Here is an 18802-nt window from a genome sequence, read left to right on the forward strand (position 1 = left end):
TGCTGGTACAGAAGCCCTACCTGAAGCAAGCTGTCTACTGCATACCAGTTGGGTGATGTCCAACAGTTTGATTATACACATTAGAGTGGTTACCAAGACAAACAGCCTCCTGTCACTGACTCCTATAAAGGAAAAATCTACTTCAGATGGGCTGGATTTGTGGCTGAAGCACTTGGATGAACATATCTCATTCTGCCACAGGGATGAGGTCTCACACCCCGTGATTCTACAAACAAAGCTTTTGTGAATAGCCTCAAATGCAAATATATCCTCTGGAGAGAAGACAACACCAGGTGTTGCCTTTTGGGGTGAAACTGCAAAAACTTTCTTCTTTGTACTAAAAATAAATCAGTGTCTTGCTTCTAGTTTGTCTGTAGCTAATGCAGAGATGAGAGGCTTGAAATAAGTGTGTAACAGCTCTCTCTCCCATAGAGAAACGCAACATGTGCTCTGCTTCCACTATTTCACTTTTAAGTTTTTAGACAAAGGCTTGGAAGTCAGGATGCCTCAGTTCAGTCCATTTTCTGCAGCAGACTGTGTATTTTTCCCTAGAAAAGTATCTCTCTACTCCTACAGCACTTAGCAAGGAAAGTTTATGACCGTGTTTGAAACAATTTATCTGGGTGTCTACCTCTGGAAATACTTATTTCCACAGGCTGAGTTCAGTTTCTTAGCAGCTCTATCCTGAATGAGAGGAGCACAGGACTCAGTGGGAACAAATACCTCTCTAGAATCCCTATATTGGCCCTTTTTAGGTTATTTTGTTGCCTGCAGTGCAGCTGTTATAGTGTGGTTTGTTTAGGGCATCATGGGAACATGACACCTGCAGACATCACACACTGAAAGCTATTTTAATTTTTATTAGTTTAGTAGAACGTCAGAAATGAGGAAGTGTTCGTCTGGCCTTGTTGAGAACAAACAGTGTTGACACTGATGTTTGCTGCTTGGTAGGAAGGGCAGTTTTTACTCTAATTTCTCAATTGAGGCAAACTACAGAGGCCAAGAAGGTTTCTGTTTGCAGGCGGTTCTGTTTGTGTTTCTCGGGCTGTGCACAAACTGTGCTGAGGACGTGAAAATGCTTTGGATGGCGCTGTACAAGTCAGCTTGGTTCTGATGGGATGTAATCCCAAACTGGGTGTGATGAACAGCCTACTACTTAAGGCTTAAGCCATCTTGTCCAGCTGGAAGCTTGCTGTTGGAGCCATTGATCTTCCTCTTCCTCCCATGGTGGCATAACACAACTTAGATCTGTTTTGTGTTGTTAAGATTTATCCAGTTCATTCCAGCCCCTACCTTCCCCCCTCCCCCCCCGCCCCCAAATGCCTGGCTTTACAAGTCTGTTTCCAAAATGTTTGCTAATTAGTCAGTGGCCTCGAACTTTTGTATGAGAGCAAACTCTTGCAGGTAAAATGCCAGGGAAGCCAACAGCTGCCTGAAATTGTTAACGTGATGACCAGACAAAACAGCAGTTAGAAGTCAGGCTGTTGACAGACAAATGCAGCCTTGACTGAACATAGTACTCATGCAATGAGGTGGATGAGAAAGAAATATCAGTGCTAGCAAACTTCTTGCAAAACAAAAGGATCAGAAGTGACTGTTAGGAACCGTGTGACATACCTGGAAGGAGATGCAAAAAAAAAAACAAACCAGTCTCAGGGTTGGAATTTCATCTGTGTCAGTCACAATCATGGGGTAGAGATGCCTGTGATATTTTCAACTTGTTGTTGTGTAACAGAAGCCTTTTTGGCTGTGATGGTTTTGTTCTTTTGTCATGACTGTGAAAAACCTAACTCACAGAAACTATTTGCCTGCCAAAGGACTTGTGGAAAGAAGAAACACTATAAATGGCTTAATTTATCTGTTGGGAGGGAAATGGTGTAACAGAAACCACACAAGCTATTATCATTCTCTCTCCTGTACATGACAAGGAATTGAATTAACTTCCTGGTTTTCTTCTTGCTCTGGCGAAAAAGCATGAATGAAAGTTGGGAACATATCGTGGAATATTGATGTTGGAAGGGACCTTTTGAGACTGTACAGGCCAACCTCTCTGTTCAAATATAGCCAGATAAATCATGTTGGCCAGGACCATGTGCAGTCAGGTTTTGAATATCTCTGCAGAAGAAGACTTTGAATCTTCTCTGGACAGTACTGGGAAGAGTCTTATTCTTCTTTCATTCCCTTTCATCAGGTGCACACTGATAAGATACCTCCTGACTCTTCTCTTCTAAAGGCTGGAGAGTACATCTCTGATAGCCTGTATCTATTTCACAGCAAGCACAATGAAATCCAGTGTTACCTGATTTGTTACACTCTTGCTTTAACTATCTGCAGGAATGACAAAGCGAATATCACAACGTCCGTAGCTTTTGAGGATAAATTTGTACACTTTCCTTTCTTCCCTACCTCTTCCCCCTTTAAAAATATTAATTCATGTTGAATGCTTTTAAAGGCAACTTTTCATTAGAAACCACAAAAGCCACTGCCAGTAACAGCTGCACACTAGCACAAGGACAGTGGTGATCCTGAGATGCCTCATACAGCAATTACTGAATAGTAGGTGCTCTCTGTTGTACTGTGGAGCTGATACCTCCTGACAGTAGCAGCTTTTAAGCTATGTCTGCTTCTGGCTGTCAGTACTTCTCTCAGAACCCCTCTGTCAGCCTCACACGGAGACTTGCAGGTAAGACAGTGGGCAAAGGGTGCTATAAACTGGGAATTGCAACCTCCCTTCCTCTCTACAGGTTCATTCTGCTCTGTATCGGGACAGACGCCTACAAGAAATGGCGTACTGAGATTTCCAGTGTTTACTGAGCTTGCTGTTGCATGTGGGGGCAGAGCTAAATCCAGCAGCTGTAACAGCTGCTCCCAGTGCTGCTTGACTTATTTCATAAGGCTTGGCCATGGAGCCTTGTTCCTAGGAAAGCTGGATGTGAAAGGGAATTCCGGTAGGAAGAGACTTGACATCACCAAATAGTTCATGGGGAAGTTTTGCCACCCTCTTAAAGGACTAATGCTAGATACAAAGCTGCCAGAAAGAGCTGTTTTCTCACAGGGTATTACCTTTAACATTTATTTCTGCTGGCCTACTGGAGTGGCCTTGTATACCAAAGGTAACAATATTACCTGTTTTACTGCAGTCTTTCCTCCATTCCTTGATCCTTTTTTTTCCCCCTCTTTGAAGGGGAAATATTAAGTGAATTTTTAAAGCTGTGTTTTTCTCTGCTGAATTGTTTTGAAATAGAGGATATGCTTCCTTGACCCTGCTCTTTGAAGAGGAACAGGTGCTGCATTAGTCAGTCCTCTGAGTGCAGTGAGGGTCTGCTTCGTTCTTATGGGAGTTGGGCTGCCCAACTGGTTCTCAGCCTGCCAAGGAAAGGAAACTGTGATATCGATGCACAGGAGTTAAGGTTGAGAGAACATAAATTCACATGTCCTTCCTTGCAGCTGTTGGTGTGGCAATAAATGACTGATGTTGGAAACACGTATTTCAGAGAGTGGTTTAAAGCAACTAGAAATTTTAAATAAGCCCTCAAGAGATGTTGAGAGAAATGCATCAATGTTCTTACTCATCTGTGGCAAAGAGGGCGAAGTAGTTGAAACAGCCTTCCCAATTACAAGATGGGAGTGTTGTTTGTATCAAAGGTGCTTCATAAACTCCTGGCTTATACACCTTAACAGCAGTGCTTCTCAGCTTGTCTTCTGCAATGGTAGGAGATTCAAACAGGCTGATTTACATAGGTGCATATCAGCTTTCTGGACTGAAGCAATGAAATGATAGTGCAGAACTTTTCAAGTACAGAAACTGGTGTGGTTAGGAAGCATCAGGCTATAATAGACTCCATGCACATTGCAAATGCTAACCATGTTTCTCTGTATTTTTAATCTCCCTGTGGGTTGCCTTAAGGTGATGGCTGAGGTTAATTTTAAATATCCTCAGTGTGAACTGCAAGGCTTTAAAACATGCTTAAAATAAAAGCCCAGCCCTATCGCTGATGGTTTCTTCCAAGTTGAGACAGCTAAAGCAAAACTTTGCAAATGTTTGTGGTCAGAAAGAGATACTGAACCGATCGGGTTTGAAGAGATGTGTGGAGCAGACTTCAGGTTGTCTCAAAGACCTCTGTTGTGCATTTGGAGAGTTGTATAGCTTCTAGGTTTGCATTTTGCAAGGCTCTGGTGGATCCATCATTGTCACAGGAAACTTTGGAAGTATTTTTTTAAAAATGACTGAAGGATACCAGTGGGTCTTCAGCATCTGAGGGAGAGGTTCCATCGGTGGCAGAGCTGACATTACTGCCTTTGCAGTATTGAGGAGCGAGATGTATAGCAGTTCTTTCACATCCTGAAGGTCAGGGGCTGGCTGCTCAGTCTGAACTCCCACTTCTCAAATGCTCAGGCAAAGATCCTTGGCTTGCATCTTGCTGACACAGCCAAACACGTTCTCTTCTGCTGGCTTTGTTGTGTGGGCTGCAATTTCTGGTGGAAATAAAGACAAGAAAGGGAAGCAAGAGTTGGGAGGAGGGCGTAATGAGTGCAATTATATTTTAAAACTTCTGTAGCTTTTACTTTTGTGAACATCTATCCTCCAGACAAGTGCAGAAGTTATTTTTTCATCTTAACATACTTGCTAAGCCATGACTACTGTCTGAAGCAAGACATACATTTGAGCCAAAGCAATGTTTTCTGGACAAATAACACTGCTGTAAGGGAAGTTTTTTACTCATGCTTTATTAGGCAATAGAAGATGACACTTCTTTTCCACAACTGTAAAAGGTCACCTGAGGATTTCTAATAGCAGAACTTCACACACTGACTCAAAAAAAAAAAAAAAAAAAAAAAGTAAATTAAAAAAAAAAATAAAAATTGAGGGGTCTCTGCTGGGAAAGTGTCTTTCTGTTACTGGGAAACTTGCTGGTTTCAGGCTGTATGCATTCCTTGCACACTGCATCTCTAGGAATTACTGTGATCTCAGATCCATCCAGTCCTTCACTTTCAAGGTCCCACTTTCAGGTCAAGGCTGCTAATGAATGAACAGTGCTCTAAGTTTGTAAAACTAGAACAGTGTTTTGCACACAATCCTGAACTGCAATCTGCTATTTATGATATGATGGGATTACTGAGTGCTATCTTGTCATCCTGGAGAACCTGCTAAGTTTCTGTGAATCTCCCCTGTGCTTAGATCTTTGTGAACATGTTCTTGGTACAACCTGCAGTTACAGATAAGTACTTTCCTGAGCAACTGAGGAAGAGGAGGCTGCAAACCAATCCTGAGCTACTTGCTGTTGTCATCTGCAGTCAAGGCAGAGAAGGCTGAGAAGTGTTGCTAGGGCAAATGAAGTGTTAGGCAGTTTCCCAGCTGTTCCTTCTGAGGCACTGGATCCAAGAGAAGAATTCCAGCGGCATGTTGATGCAGTTCCTAATTCCATCTTTTGCTGATGGAAAAGAATTCCTATAACGGGCTCTTAGCTGTGTTTTTGCATATCAGGGAATGCCCCTGATGAGATGTGATTGGTTGTGTGCATCAGTCTGGTCACAATTGCTTTGCTGCTGACAGTGCTTTGTCAGTCTCAGCTGTCTGAGGTATCACTAAGTGCCAGGAAACCTTCTGACTTTCTCCATCTGGACTTGGGATTTGATTCTAGCATTTGGAAAGAGAAGTAATCAACTTTATGTCTACAGTACAATAGAATCAAGGTTGGGACCATAACGTAAACCCACAATTTTCTAATTGGTGCTATATGCTGGTGAACAATTAAAAGCAGAGCTTAGCAGAAACAGCTGACTGGAAGTTACTGCTGACATTTTCCCCTAAACTGGAGAAAGGTTCCTTTTATACCACAAGTTGTCTTTCTGTTCTGTACTGATTCTCTGCCAGCTTGGGGTTTTCATTTTATTACTTTTTTCTAGACTGTCATTATTATTCTTATTTTCTTTTCTGTGTCCTCTCCACTTTTCTGGCTTTTGAGGCTTTACTTTCTTAACCTCACTGTTTCCAGGTCTTCATGCCAGATTTCCTGTTCCTGCAACCCAGGTGTGGGGTATGGTATTTGCTGGCTATTTTCTTGTTCTTACTTTCTGGCATTTACATGAGTGATGTGGAATTGTCCTTGACACTGTGAACAACTTTTAGTTTTTCATTTTTCAATTTTTCATTTCAAAGATTAAATTAAAAAATAACCTGCGAGCAACATTTAGGAATATTGAGACAGGAAAAGTGAATAGATTGATTCACTTGGTTTATAAACTAATGAAGGTCACAAAAGCCTCTTGCACTCAGACATTTTTCTCTGTTCAGCCGCATATTCATAGATCTATAATAACATAAAACAAAACTCATTCTTCAAGACAGGATGAAGTATGCTTTATAGAGAAATTATGGAGTAATGTGTCTTTTTTGAGTATTAAAGATGGGTGTTGTCTCAGTAAGTCATAAAGGTAAACACAGCCATACCTTCTGGCTTCTCACAGTTTGCTGAAGCGCCAGTCCTGACCTGCTGAGATGTTGTGTCCTTAGTAAGAAAACAACTTCCCCAAGTGATATGCACACACTTGCTCAAGCAAATCTTGGCCTGATAAAACACAGCTTGTTTTCTTAATGGAGATTCAGAACTATGATTACAAATAAAATGTGACTGCTTTCTTTGTAGAACAGAGAATCTGGCTTTAGGTGTTCTACATGTAGATTTAAGCAGCAAGCTTCTTGCAAATGCTGCTGGAATTGCTTGGGCAGCCCTAATGTGCTTGTTCCTATTTGGAAGAGAAGTTTGGCCAGCTGCAAGTCTTGGCTGATAGCAGGAGCTTTTGTTTTGCTCTGAGTGTTGGGAGGTGAAAGCCTAAGATCTCATGAAAACTCCTCAGCTCTGCTGGTGAGCTGGTGGATGGGTGAGATGGGAAGTATTTGCAGATACTGACGAGGGGCAGTCTGCTCACACAGAAGCTGTAGGGCCAAGTTGTTGCTCAGCTTGCGATGTATCTGGATGACAGAGTGCTCACAGGGAGCAGATTGCTGACTCCAGCCAAGTGTTCACGTGCCCTGCAGTGTCACAGCTGACTTCTGAGAAACCACAGATGTCAGCTCCATGCAGACACTCGCAGCTTCGCCAGGAGGAAATGGATGACAGAGCGAGCTGCGTGCTGCCTTCAGCAAATATCAAAATAACTGGTTGATTCGTGTTGGTCTCTAAGAGCTGCTAAATGGCCTGAGATGAAGCATGTGGCCATGCCTGCATTTCCCGGGGTTTTCCTGGGTGAGAGTGTTGGAGTGTTGGTGGCCCAGCAGGGCAGCAGTCTGCGTGCAGGGTGATGCAGGACAGAGGGGCCTGTGTGGGGTGTGCAGTGCTGTGCTGCCGCTTCCTGCCGGGGGGCACGCTCTTCGAAGGGAAATGTGGTTGGGTTTCTTGGACCGCATCTCCTCCCCTGCTGTTCTCAAGAGTGTTTCAGCGACTGTCAGGCGTGGCCTGAAGTAGCTTTCATTTAAAGGGGAATAGAAAGGGTGAAGGCAGAACCGTCAGTAACCATGAGCTATTGACCTATGGCAGCTGTTCATGGAGGAGCTCGATTCAGGTAATCTTATAACTTTCTTATGCCTCTGATCTCCTCAGTGATGGCCTGTCGAGCCTTGCTACTATGACAAAGATATCACTGCTGAATCAATCCGCTGATTGGAGTATCCTTAATCTTGGTCTTCAATCAGCCTGTTGATTACCATCAGTCAAGTATCCTATTAAGTGGGAGGTCTGATTAACAACGCATCGCTTTAGAGCGTGGATACTTGTGAATGTAATAGGATGATATCCTGATGCTTGCATGTTCACAGAATTGTGTGAATGTGCAATGTGCAAGACAACAATAGCATCACTCTGATACTTATAGGGAAAGTTCATAATTCACAATTTCAGAATTTTCTAAATGAATGAAGAAACAGATGAATAATTAATACCAGAAACTGCAGTGCTTGTTCCATCAGCTGTTAATACAGTTACTGATTAACAGTGTTTCTTCCCATATTACCTAACAGCCCTGTTCTTACATATGACCTCCAGGCACTCAATTCTGTTACAGAAATGCGGAAGTGCGAGGTGAAATCCAGCAATGCCAGAACTTCTTAAAAGCTCAAGAGCAGACTCCTGCAGTTGTCCTTTCTCTGCTAGTTTCTCCAGTATTAAATAATGTCATTACAGCAAAGAGGCCTGGAGACTTGTTCTCTCCTTGCTTCTCCCTTATCCCTGCTTACTGTAGATACAGCTGAGATCCACAGCTGTGGGTTTTATTTCTTCTGAAATTGACCGTATGTTGGGCAAGTGAGGTACAGGTTACCATTCTATTGGCTCCATGTTAAGGTGTGGGGAATTATGCGTAGGGTCAGGATCCCAGCAAGTGTCAGCTTGCACTTTTGGTTGACGAATATTAATGTTTAGCTATGATTTAGTTATTGTTGGTTCTGTTATCTGTGATGAACTTAGTCTTTTTGATTTAGTCATATTGGAAAGAACCAAGAGATTAGAGACTTAGTTCTAGTAACAGTTGCCTCTACTCCAAAAGGGCGTGCTGTCTTGTTCTGCATATGCCAAACATCTGATGTGATAGCTATCATATAAAGGAAGGATGTGGGACTACTTCTTTGATTTCCTTCTATGTCACTGGGCTGCCCAGTACTCTCTGATTGGAGCAGTCCACCTTTCCCCAGAACAAAGATTCCCAAAAGTGGGGTCTGGCTGATGACTTCAGACAGTATCCATTATAATACTGAGTTAAGGGATTTATAACCTCAGTCTGTAATTTTCTGCAATGCTAAGTACTGCAGTCTGAAAAATCCAAAAGACCTTTAGTGTCTAGCCTTGTCCCAGCAGTTTCTTTGTGGCCAAATCTAAAAATCTGTTTTGATGCAGTTTTAAAATGTCTGCCTTATCTGCACATACTGTTCTAGGTTTAAGAAATACTGATATTTGTAGTGATACCTTACTTGAACTTTAGAGCTGTAGAGTTTCACCTCTTCTCTTTTTACAGAAAACATTAAAGCAATAGTGTGGTTGTACTCACGTGAGTACTTGCCATGTGAAGCACTCACAAACATGAAGTTGTGTACTGTTCTTTGTGACAAAACCTTCAGCTGAATAATTTGCTACACTTGCATGGTTTAAAGCTGGTCTCCTGAAAGCACAATTGCATCTGCATGGATTCATAGAGTCCTATTCAAATGTAGAAATTACAAAAAGTGTCAATCAAGAGATTAAAAATTAGATTTTAAAAATCTTTCTAATAAGTAGATACAGATTTTGTATTTCCCTTCTGTAGCTGGGAAAAGTATTTCCTGGCAGGGATATGAGAATTCTCAGCTATTTTAATTCCTGCTTCTCTTGCTACTTTTTTTTTTTTTTCTTGTGTTATCAATATGTTTGCCCATCCATCAGTGTAAATATGTGCTGTTTCTGGGAGGCATGAGTGAGAACATTGCTTTGTATGTGCAGATTGCAGGGTTACAGATATTTACTTCTCTTGGCTCAGTTTGGACAGAGTACTGTGATTCTTACGCAAAAAGGATGTTTTTGGTGTTTCAGATTCACTCTTGTATTCACCCTCTTGCTTGAGGATCAGGATCCTTTCAGACTACTGCCTTATGTTTTGCTTATAGACACTGTAGTGTGTTCTGGAGTTGGAGCAAGAAGGATCCAGATAACTAAGGATACTGCTGATATGAAATAAAAGTAGGTTTCCTTCATTGACTTTGGGAGAGTAGGACTTCAAAGGCTGTTGCCCATTCTACAGTGCACTCAGAGAGTGGCAGGAGTCAGATGAGTCCATTTGCAGATCTTTCTTATATGACATATTGGCATACTGGTTTTCCTACCTAACATGAGAAAGAAACTGTCCATCTCATGAGGGAGTGTTTTTTTTTTGTTGTTGGTTTTCTTTTTTGGTTTTTTTTTTCTTCATAAGCCTTTGCAGTGCTACTTCAGCACTTTTTTGTCTTTTTGAATTTTCCCCAGCTGTCCCCTTAGGGGAACAAATGAGGAAACTGTAGTTTCTCTTTCTTAAACTACATCCCCTTTTCTAAACTTTCCTTTGAAAAGTGTATCAAGTTCTCCCCCACTTCTGTGCTTGCTTCTCAGGGCTGATGTGTGTATATCCATGAATTTTCAGAAAATTGAAATAATTTAATGGGACTCTGTATGCTTTATTTTAGACTCAGGCTGCGACTCTGTAACTGATACAGAAACAGAAGACGAGAAAAACTCAGTTTACTCCTGCCAACTTGCCATGAATGAAGAGCAAGAATCATCCAAGAACATTGGGGAGCATCTGGTGGTGCAGCCTGATCACATACGCTGTGGGGTACTGTATGGCCATTTCCTGGGCTATGTTCTTGTATGCTAGTGCAACGTGTTATGTTCTCCACAGTTGAGGGTTTTACAACCTGGAATGTAGTCCCTAATTCATTTTTTGTTCCCTGTCTTCTCAGGTTCCCTCAGTGTCTCTGCTTTATAAGCTTGGTTTCCTAGGCCAGGAATAACTTGGTAATGTGCAGTGTCACTTACTGATGGATAGTCTCACTGACGTGGCTGCATGTCCTCTGTCTTATGAAGCAAGTTCACACTCTTAACTCTTCATCTTCCATTCTGGTGAGATTTAGTGCAGACAAGTGGAGTAAGGTGGTGAGCCAATTAACTCCAGCACCTGGATGCAATCTATCATGGAAGTTCTGGTGCTTGTCCTGCAAATGACTCCAAAGAGCTTGGAGCTTAGCTTCCTATTTGAAAAACAGCTTTTCTTACTCTGAGGTCCTTTCAGATGGAAAACACTAATACCATGGACCCGGAGAGTGGGGTAAGGCACCAATGGCTTCACCTCCTCTGCGGTGTACTTTTCAGTCACTGTGGCTGGGCTTCCATTGCATGGCTTTGTGATGTGGGGCAAGAGTGTAGGAGGGACTGGTTGTCAGAGGAAACTTCAGCTAACAATTTAGCAAAGCTTCACAGCAGTGTTACTGCTGCTTTACATTGCTTCCTCCTCTATCCCCCTACCAGGGGCAGGCTCACGCTTCAATGCACTGAAACAAAACTTAGTGTTTTTCCCTTGTCCCGTGAGTTGGCAAAACATCTGGATCTTAGTGCTTTTTCTTAAAGCACCAATTAAAGCATGAATTTAGGGAACCTCTGCTTTTACTTAGAATCTGACCTTCATGCTTTCAGGGAAACTTCTAAAGGAATGACATCTCAAATTTGGTAGCAACAGCCTGTGTCATGTCTTAGTAAAAAATTTTGAATGCTATACCCTGAGATAAGACCAGAAGTAAACTTTATGCCACCATATGATGGGGAAGGAGGAATAACAAGCTTTCAGTTGACAAATAGAGCTTCCCTTCTCCCTTGGCAGGGGCTGAGCACTATAAGAACAAAACTGTAATTCCTATAGACAGGTGAATGGATTTATTGTGCAGTGTGCGTGCGTACCTTGCAGCATGCTGGATTTGTAGCATATCTGAGCCTCTAACAATGAGTCACAGATGTTTAGTGCTGGGTTATTTTGATAGTTTCTGAATGTGCCTTAGATTATAGACATAATCTACTCTCAGCCTGGGGAAAGTAGCATTCTGTCAGGGCAGAGGGAGAACTGACATAAAGGATCAGACGTTTTAGGAAGTGTCCTTGCCTAAATGTTTTGAGTTCCCTCTTTGGTCTGTACAGCTTGACAACAGGATGTTTTGGGAAGTCATCAAACTGCTAAGCTGCTGGACTGATTTAAGCTTTTACAGAACTGATGAATTAACACAGAGAAAACTGTAGCTATGTGGATTATTTACTTATTTATTTATTGCATTAACTCTATTTGCTTGTTCATGGGAATGGTACTGTTTCCCTTTGGGCACCTGTTAGCCCATTCACTTTATATGTGTCCAAATCTTGGCTGAATATCCTGGTATCTTTCCTTATTAGATGAACTTCTCCAGTGCTGGTGCCTGAGTCTACCAGCACTAGGTGGCTGGTGGTAGTAGTAGTGACAGATATGCCCTGTCCGTGGATGTGTTTGGGGCCAAGCTAGATGGGACTTTAGGTAACCTAATCTAGTGGGAGCTGTCTCTGTCCATGGCAAGGGGGTTGAAGCTGGGTGGTCTTCAAGGTCCCTTCCAATCCAAACTGTTCTATCACTCTGTGATGTTAATGAAGTACCCTTTACAAGGATATTAAGAAAGATACAACTCCTATAGCACAGCTTCTCAGTGTTTTAAGGATAAATTCCTTAACTGGCAAGAAGTAGGTAGGAATGAACTCTAGAACTCATTGTAAGATAGAGTTGTGAAAGAAGATTCACCTCTGTCTTGGATCATTGGATCACTTGTTGCATGTTGCTGTAGGCTGCTTGCATTGGCCTAGACAAGGTTTATTATTTTTAGCATAAGTTTGGGGCAAGAAAGTCTTTTCAGGTTTTTTTTCAGATTAGTTATTATAATATCCAGTGGAGTAAGCCATGTAAATGACTACAAGTCAGGTCTTTGATCTATAAAATCCTGCCTGAATGAGAACTGAGCAATACTACATTGATGGTGTTAAAAGCTGCAAGGCATGACCCAGGAGATCTTCTGGTTTCCAGAACTGAGAACCTGCTCCAGAAATTCACTTTCATAATTCACATAAGTAGATGTTAGACATGTCTTGAGCCACAATTAAAGATTTGAAATGTAATAAAATATTGGAGTTATTTAATGTCATAACTAACTTCTTAAAAGCAGAGCCGGGGAGAATTTTACAAAGCTGAAGTTTTAGTCTTTTAAAGTTCAGGCTGAAGACACATGCTGCAGAGTAGAAAAAAAAAATAAGAGAAATTGGATAAAGCTTCTACAAGTCCTTTAATCTCCAGAATATATTCATTTTAAGCTTCTTTCTTTGTTTCTCATAAGAACAGGGCTGTGCTGCTTGAAGGATGAGGCTGCTGTGCTTGAAACTAAGTCAGTTTTTAAATAGCATCACTGAGTTTTTATCAGCTTAATGTCTGTATTTGTGCTACTGCGAAATGTAACAGAAGCCACCTGACCAGTTATTCCATAACTGGAAGGTATTACTGAAAACCACTTGGGATTGTGGAAACTACAGATTAATTTACACATTAGTCATGATAACAACAAAATCTCTGGAAAATGGGCTTCAGAGTGTTCTTATATTGTAAACCTGTATTTTCTAATGTCCTTTCTCTTAGGTACAGACCACTGTTTATATTATCATGAAATGTAGACTAGATGACAAAGTGAAAACTGAAGTTGAATTCTCTCCAGAGAACTCATCATCTGTGCGTGTGCTGGCTGAGTTGGAGAATGAATACACAATATCTGTGGAGGCTCCAAGTAAGATGGGCTGAGATTTGCTTTCCCACTTCCCCACCCCTCACTGCACCTCTTCTCTCCCAGCCTGCCTGTCCTGAATAATATCAGAGGGGTAAGGGTAGAGACTGCAATGTGGGGAACAGTGGGATCAGGAAATCTTGGACTTGTGTTCTTGTCTGTGATACTTCTGTGGTGTGGAACTGAGGAGACAGCTGCTTGACATCTGTTTTCCCAGCAGCAGTGTCAGGATTGCAGTGTGGAAACACCTTACTGGAAATTCTGCAAGCAGGTGACATCACATAAAGTGCTTTGAACTTAACTATGTTAGTGTTATAATCATGTTAGTATTCACAGACACCATGAGAACATAAGTGCAGGTAAATAATTGCTTATGGTACTTTTTTAATGTTTAATGATCTCTGTGTGAGCTGAAACTGTTTAACCTGACTTGCCTTTTTATTCAGTTGTGTTCTGTCACTCTGGATATTTATATTTACAGAAGCTTAGATTGTCTAAGCTTTAGGTTCACTAAACTTTAAGGGCAAGGTTTTTGAGCCCTACAGACTGATAACAGTTTCCCAGGATGATTTTATTTAATCTGCTTTGGTCTGTCCTGTTGAAGAGCAAATATACTATGTCTAGGAATAGAGAGACTAATAATAGTTATGGCAAAGACTCCTGTAAAGACTGTCAAGTGCATGGCTTTAAAGAAGGTAACCAAAGTCACATGAAAATGTTTAATTTAATTTGCTCTAAATCAAGACTTTGGATTTTAACACCTGGAAACTAGCTTACATGGCTCCCAGCACAGGAGGGATGCAGAGCTGTTGGAGTGGAGTGTTTCCCTTGTCTGTTCTCAATAATGATTTCTTCTCTTCCCTTTCATAGATTTAACTTCTGGAACAGTGCTTCTGCATATATATTCAGGGGACTTGATGGTGGGAGAAACGAGTGTCACCTATCATACTGACATGGAGGAAATCAGCAGTCTCTTGGCTAATGCAGCCAACCCAGTACAGTTCATGTGCCAGGTAAAAGCTCTAGCAAACAGCCAGAACATGGCTTTTCTCAGAAAGTAGATATGGGAATATAAGCAAAAGTGCTTGCCACAAGGTAGCTCTTCTGAAATGAAGAAAAACAGTTTTTTAGGGACTTTCTCATAGCCCTGCTGTCCCTATTTAGACCTTGATTTGAGAAGATTGAAATGACAAACTTGATACAAGTCAAATTACTACAGATGTCTGGATATTTGAACCAAAAGGTTTTTGGAAAAGATGTGATGATAACAGATTCAAACTTTGTGAGTTAAGCAGGATAAAATATAAGTATTTGTTTATTCTTAGATCTTATTTATTTTAAGTCAATCCTTAATTCTCATATGACATTTTGCAGTTAGGGTAGCTGAGCCCTATTATAGAGTAAAACTTGTACAAATGTGTTCTCCAGGTCTTTTGTCTTACTCCCTGTCTGCATGTCCCTATTAGCTGTGTGACAGAAGCTGTAGAGTAGTGTTGATCACCAGCACTAAAGAAGTTGTCTCTCACCTCCTTTTAAATCCAACTTAATAAGCAGTTTTTACTGGGCTGTGCTCCTACCTGGGGAATAGGCATGCTCCACAGTCTTTGGCTAAGAACCAGTCAAAACCCAGAATGTACACCAGGGCAATTCAAAACTGATTCATTTGTACTTAAAGCAGTAGCAATACTTCATTGGAATGGTGAGATTATATCCATCAAGGTAGATGGAAGTAAGTCTTCTGTGCTCCCAGTTGTGCAAATGACTTTCTTCTTGTACTCTTCTTGTGGAGTGCATAGTTCTCATCTGTTCAGATTAATGATCTTCTGTTTCTGGACAAAGAAATTCTTTGTGTTCCTTGCTTATTCTAAACAGTTCCACCTTAAGTGTTTATGCTTAGTTTTTTTCCCTATATATACTACATAAATAAAATTTAATACATAACCATGTAAATCTTAAGTAAATCTCCGTAATTCCACAACCAAAATCACTTTCCATCTATCTCTAGGCCTTTAAAATCGTTCCATACAGCATAGAAGCTCTGGACAAACTGTTGACTGAGTCACTGAAGAAGAACATTCCTGCCAGTGGCTTGCACTTGTTTGGAATCAACCAGCTGGAAGAAGATGATATGACAACAAGTAAGTTGAAAGATTTTTGATTTATTTTTAAAATTCATGCCTATAGACTGTTTTTACTTTGGAGCACCTGTAGCTCATCGTTCCTGGATAGGCTATCTGAAAAAGTCTTAAATCTTAGCCAGGTAGCTAAATTTAAGATGCCTATAGAGGGAGGATTCCGTATGGTAGTGTGACCCTTCTTTGTTACATATTGCATCAGTTTCTTATAGTCTGACAGATACGGCTATGTAGACAGCTTCAGCCACAACTGAAGTCAAAAGGTAGTGCTCCCCAGAATGTCTCACTTGTTCTCCTGGTCCCATATGGCATTTCTCCCAGTTCAGTCCTTTTCTAACCTTATGAATCTGTTCCAAGGTGCATAGTGGGCAGTTGGATCAGTGTATTACCATGATGTGGTTGCCTTACAGCAGCTGGAAATTAGTGGAATTATGATCTAAGAGATCCTTCCAAACCTCTGATCCTATCTATGTTCAGCTAATACAGTGCCAGATTCCCTGCTAAAGATGATAGGATTCAGACCTGGAGATGTGCTGGATACCTCAGCGACTTCACCTGTGTGAAGTTAGCTCTGTTTTAAAACAGTATATGTACTCCTCAGGGTTTCAGGCCTACTTCAGTTCAGTGTGTTTGCTAGGATGTTAGATTCTCATTTACTGTCTTTGTTGCTGCTGGAGAAAAACTTAGATTCTAACAGGCTTCTGTTCTCACAGATCAGAGGGATGAGGAGTTGCCAACACTGCTTCACTTTTCTGCAAGATATGGGCTGAAAAACCTTACTGCTTTGCTGCTGACATGCCCTGGAGCACTGCAGGCCTACAGTGTAGCCAATAAATATGGTCACTATCCAAACACGATAGCAGAAAAGCATGGCTTTAAGGACCTCCGACAATTCATTGATGAATACGTGGTAAGAAGGAGCAGCATTCTTCTACATTGCCCTACAGCAAGTGTGGATATCAAGCTTTGCACTGAAAGTGTTGTGTGTGAGGAATGCTGAGGTAGTAAAGGGTGCAGGGTGATGTGGTAGGGTGTAGAAAGCAGATGTACAGCCACCAAGAAAGCTTCTGTGCTTGAGGGTTGGTTTCATCTCTGGAGCCAGGATAATTCATAGGGGAAAGAACAAAAAAAGATGGAATCAGAGCCTGTGATGTTGGGTTTCCTTGTCATTCATCCATCCAGTGATGTTTCTGCAGACACATGGTTCCTCATGTACATTTCTAACCTCCTGATCTTGGCAAACTGCAGCCCCTTCCTCTCCCTCCATGTGAGAAATTTATGAGAAAGTGTTCTGCTGTCCTGTGAATCGAAAGTTGTTGGTATTACTTGAGCAGCTGACTTCTATGAGGTTTCCTGTTAGTTTCAGAGAAAAGGGTGGTCTGTATACTCCCACTAGGTGTTACATGCTACTGCTATTGCCAAAAAGCTGAAACTGAATCTAGTTAGCAGAGTTAAAATTTGTTTTCTTGGAAGTGCTCTGCATGTGGCAAAACTCCCTTTATGGTAAGCTACGCTTACTCCAAAACAGCCATTTATAGCCTTTGTAATTTTAGAATGAACTTGTGTTCTAGGAGATTATAGATGTCAAGTAGAAAATGAAACTGAGGGGCAGAAAGGTACTAGTGGTTATTCAGAATGGGTCAGCATCTGCTTGTTTCACCTTAATTGTCTGCCATTACAACTTAGATCATGGAGGCTGGCCCCAAAGAATTGTAGTATGGATTTAGCTCCTATGAGAAGCCTTAGTGTTTGGGAGTGGAGTGCTCTTGGAAGGCTTTTTCCACTAGTGGTGGAAGAGTGATGTGTTTTGCTTTGTGCTTATTCTCCAGATTCTTTATTTAATTTTGTTGGTTTTTTTTTTTCTCCTTGGACTCTTCTCTTTACAGGAAACTGCAGATATGCTGAAGAGTCACATTAAGGAAGAGCTGATGCAAGGCGAAGAGGATGAGTCTGTTTATGAATCCATGGCTCATCTTTCTACTGACCTGTTAATGAAATGTTCCTTAAACCCAGGTTCTGACGAAGAGCTTTATGAATCTATGGCTGGATTTGTCCCTGGTGCCCCAGAAGATCTTTGTATGTATAATCACTACGATATTTTGGGCTTAAAAACCTCACTTGCTCTCTCTCGTATTTAATATGGTCCTGGTTGAGTTTCAAGAGTAAAGGCTGGTTATAGTTTTTCCACTGTAAGGAAATCAAAGTCCACTTTTGATGTTGGCTGGCTGTAGCGGAAATGCTGAGTCACAGCTTGTAGCAGTAATTGAGCTCCTGGTGGAAGAAGGCAGGGCCAACCCAGGGGAGCTTAGGTGCATGCAATGCTCTTGAGTGACCGGAAGGGGTGGAGCCAGGATCCACCCTTTACCAATCTCATGTAAAGGTTGGCAGTGGAGGCCTAGGGTATCTCTGTGGAGATCCTTGTATACCTGTGGCTTTCTGAAGGTAAGTAGCTTCTGTCCTTTATTCCTGTACCCACAGCTGTTGCATGTGAGCAAATCCGCACTTGCTGCAGCCTGGGATCCTGCTGCTCTGCTGTCATTGCTGCACTTTCCATCACGTTACACTGGCTTATAAAATTGCTCAAAGGCTTCAGAGCAAGATTACAAGATCAAGAACTGTTTCCCCATCTCTGAATGGGATTCACAGACTAATTCTGAAGAAGAGAAAAGCATGCTTAATACCACTAAGACCAACTCATTGTCTTCCATTTCTGGGACGTACAGAAATCCCAGAAACTGTGAAATGGTATTCCTTTCTATCATGGATGTAAATCGCATGCTCTCTGAAAGTCTAGTTGAAAACTGGTAAATTGCAATATGACATTCTGTCAAACAAACTACACAAAGTTAAACAGCTCAGGTAGAGAGGTTTTCCTGCTCTCACTTACTCAGATCTTAGAAAGGAATGTGGCTGGCACTTTGGATGGAGTGCACCATACACAGCATGCTTGGCTGATGGGCATGGAGATGGAGAGCTAACACATGGCTGCCTATGGATGGGAAGAGTTGTGTAGTCAAAGCCTCAGTCAGGCAGCTTTCCGTGGGTCTCCTCAGCAGGAAAGTCCAGTAGACTGCAAGCACAAGCGAATCAGCAGGATGATGGAGGTTTCCAGGGTCAGCAACAGAAAGTTCTCCTGGTGTATGCACATGATATAGGCTCTGCAGTAAAGGTAAAAACCCAAACTTGCCCCAGAAATAGATATTTATGGTTTCTGTGCTGGAAAGCATGGCTAAATGAGTCTGTTTCAAAATACTGAGCAAGTGTTCTATGTGGCTCAGTAAGAGAAAGAAGAGTACCCTGCTTTTTCTGGGGTTCTCCCAGTGTATTGCTACTG

The 18802-nt window shown here is 41.6% G+C and overlaps 1 protein-coding gene across 2 annotated transcripts in view; it reads left to right on the top strand.

Moving 5' to 3' along the window:
• PIK3AP1 (phosphoinositide-3-kinase adaptor protein 1) overlaps window positions 1-18802 on the top strand; it is a 38844-nt gene that overhangs the window by 7186 nt on the left and 12856 nt on the right. Inside the window, exons 1-7 of one of the 2 annotated variants that reach the window (XM_052678257.1) lie at window positions 7440-7563; window positions 10184-10332; window positions 13192-13336; window positions 14204-14346; window positions 15339-15471; window positions 16182-16378; window positions 17355-17544. In XM_052678257.1, the coding sequence (XP_052534217.1) occupies window positions 7545-7563; window positions 10184-10332; window positions 13192-13336; window positions 14204-14346; window positions 15339-15471; window positions 16182-16378; window positions 17355-17544 (976 nt within the window). In that variant the 5' untranslated portion in view covers window positions 7440-7544. Of the gene's footprint in view, window positions 1-7439; window positions 7564-10183; window positions 10333-13191; window positions 13337-14203; window positions 14347-15338; window positions 15472-16181; window positions 16379-17354; window positions 17545-18802 lie in introns of those variants that run through there. The other variant, XM_052678256.1, reaches the window with a different exon arrangement.

Source organism: Tympanuchus pallidicinctus, unplaced genomic scaffold, assembly GCF_026119805.1.
Source record: "Tympanuchus pallidicinctus isolate F22 unplaced genomic scaffold, pur_lepc_1.0 scaffold16, whole genome shotgun sequence".
NCBI lineage: Eukaryota > Metazoa > Chordata > Aves > Galliformes > Phasianidae > Tympanuchus > Tympanuchus pallidicinctus.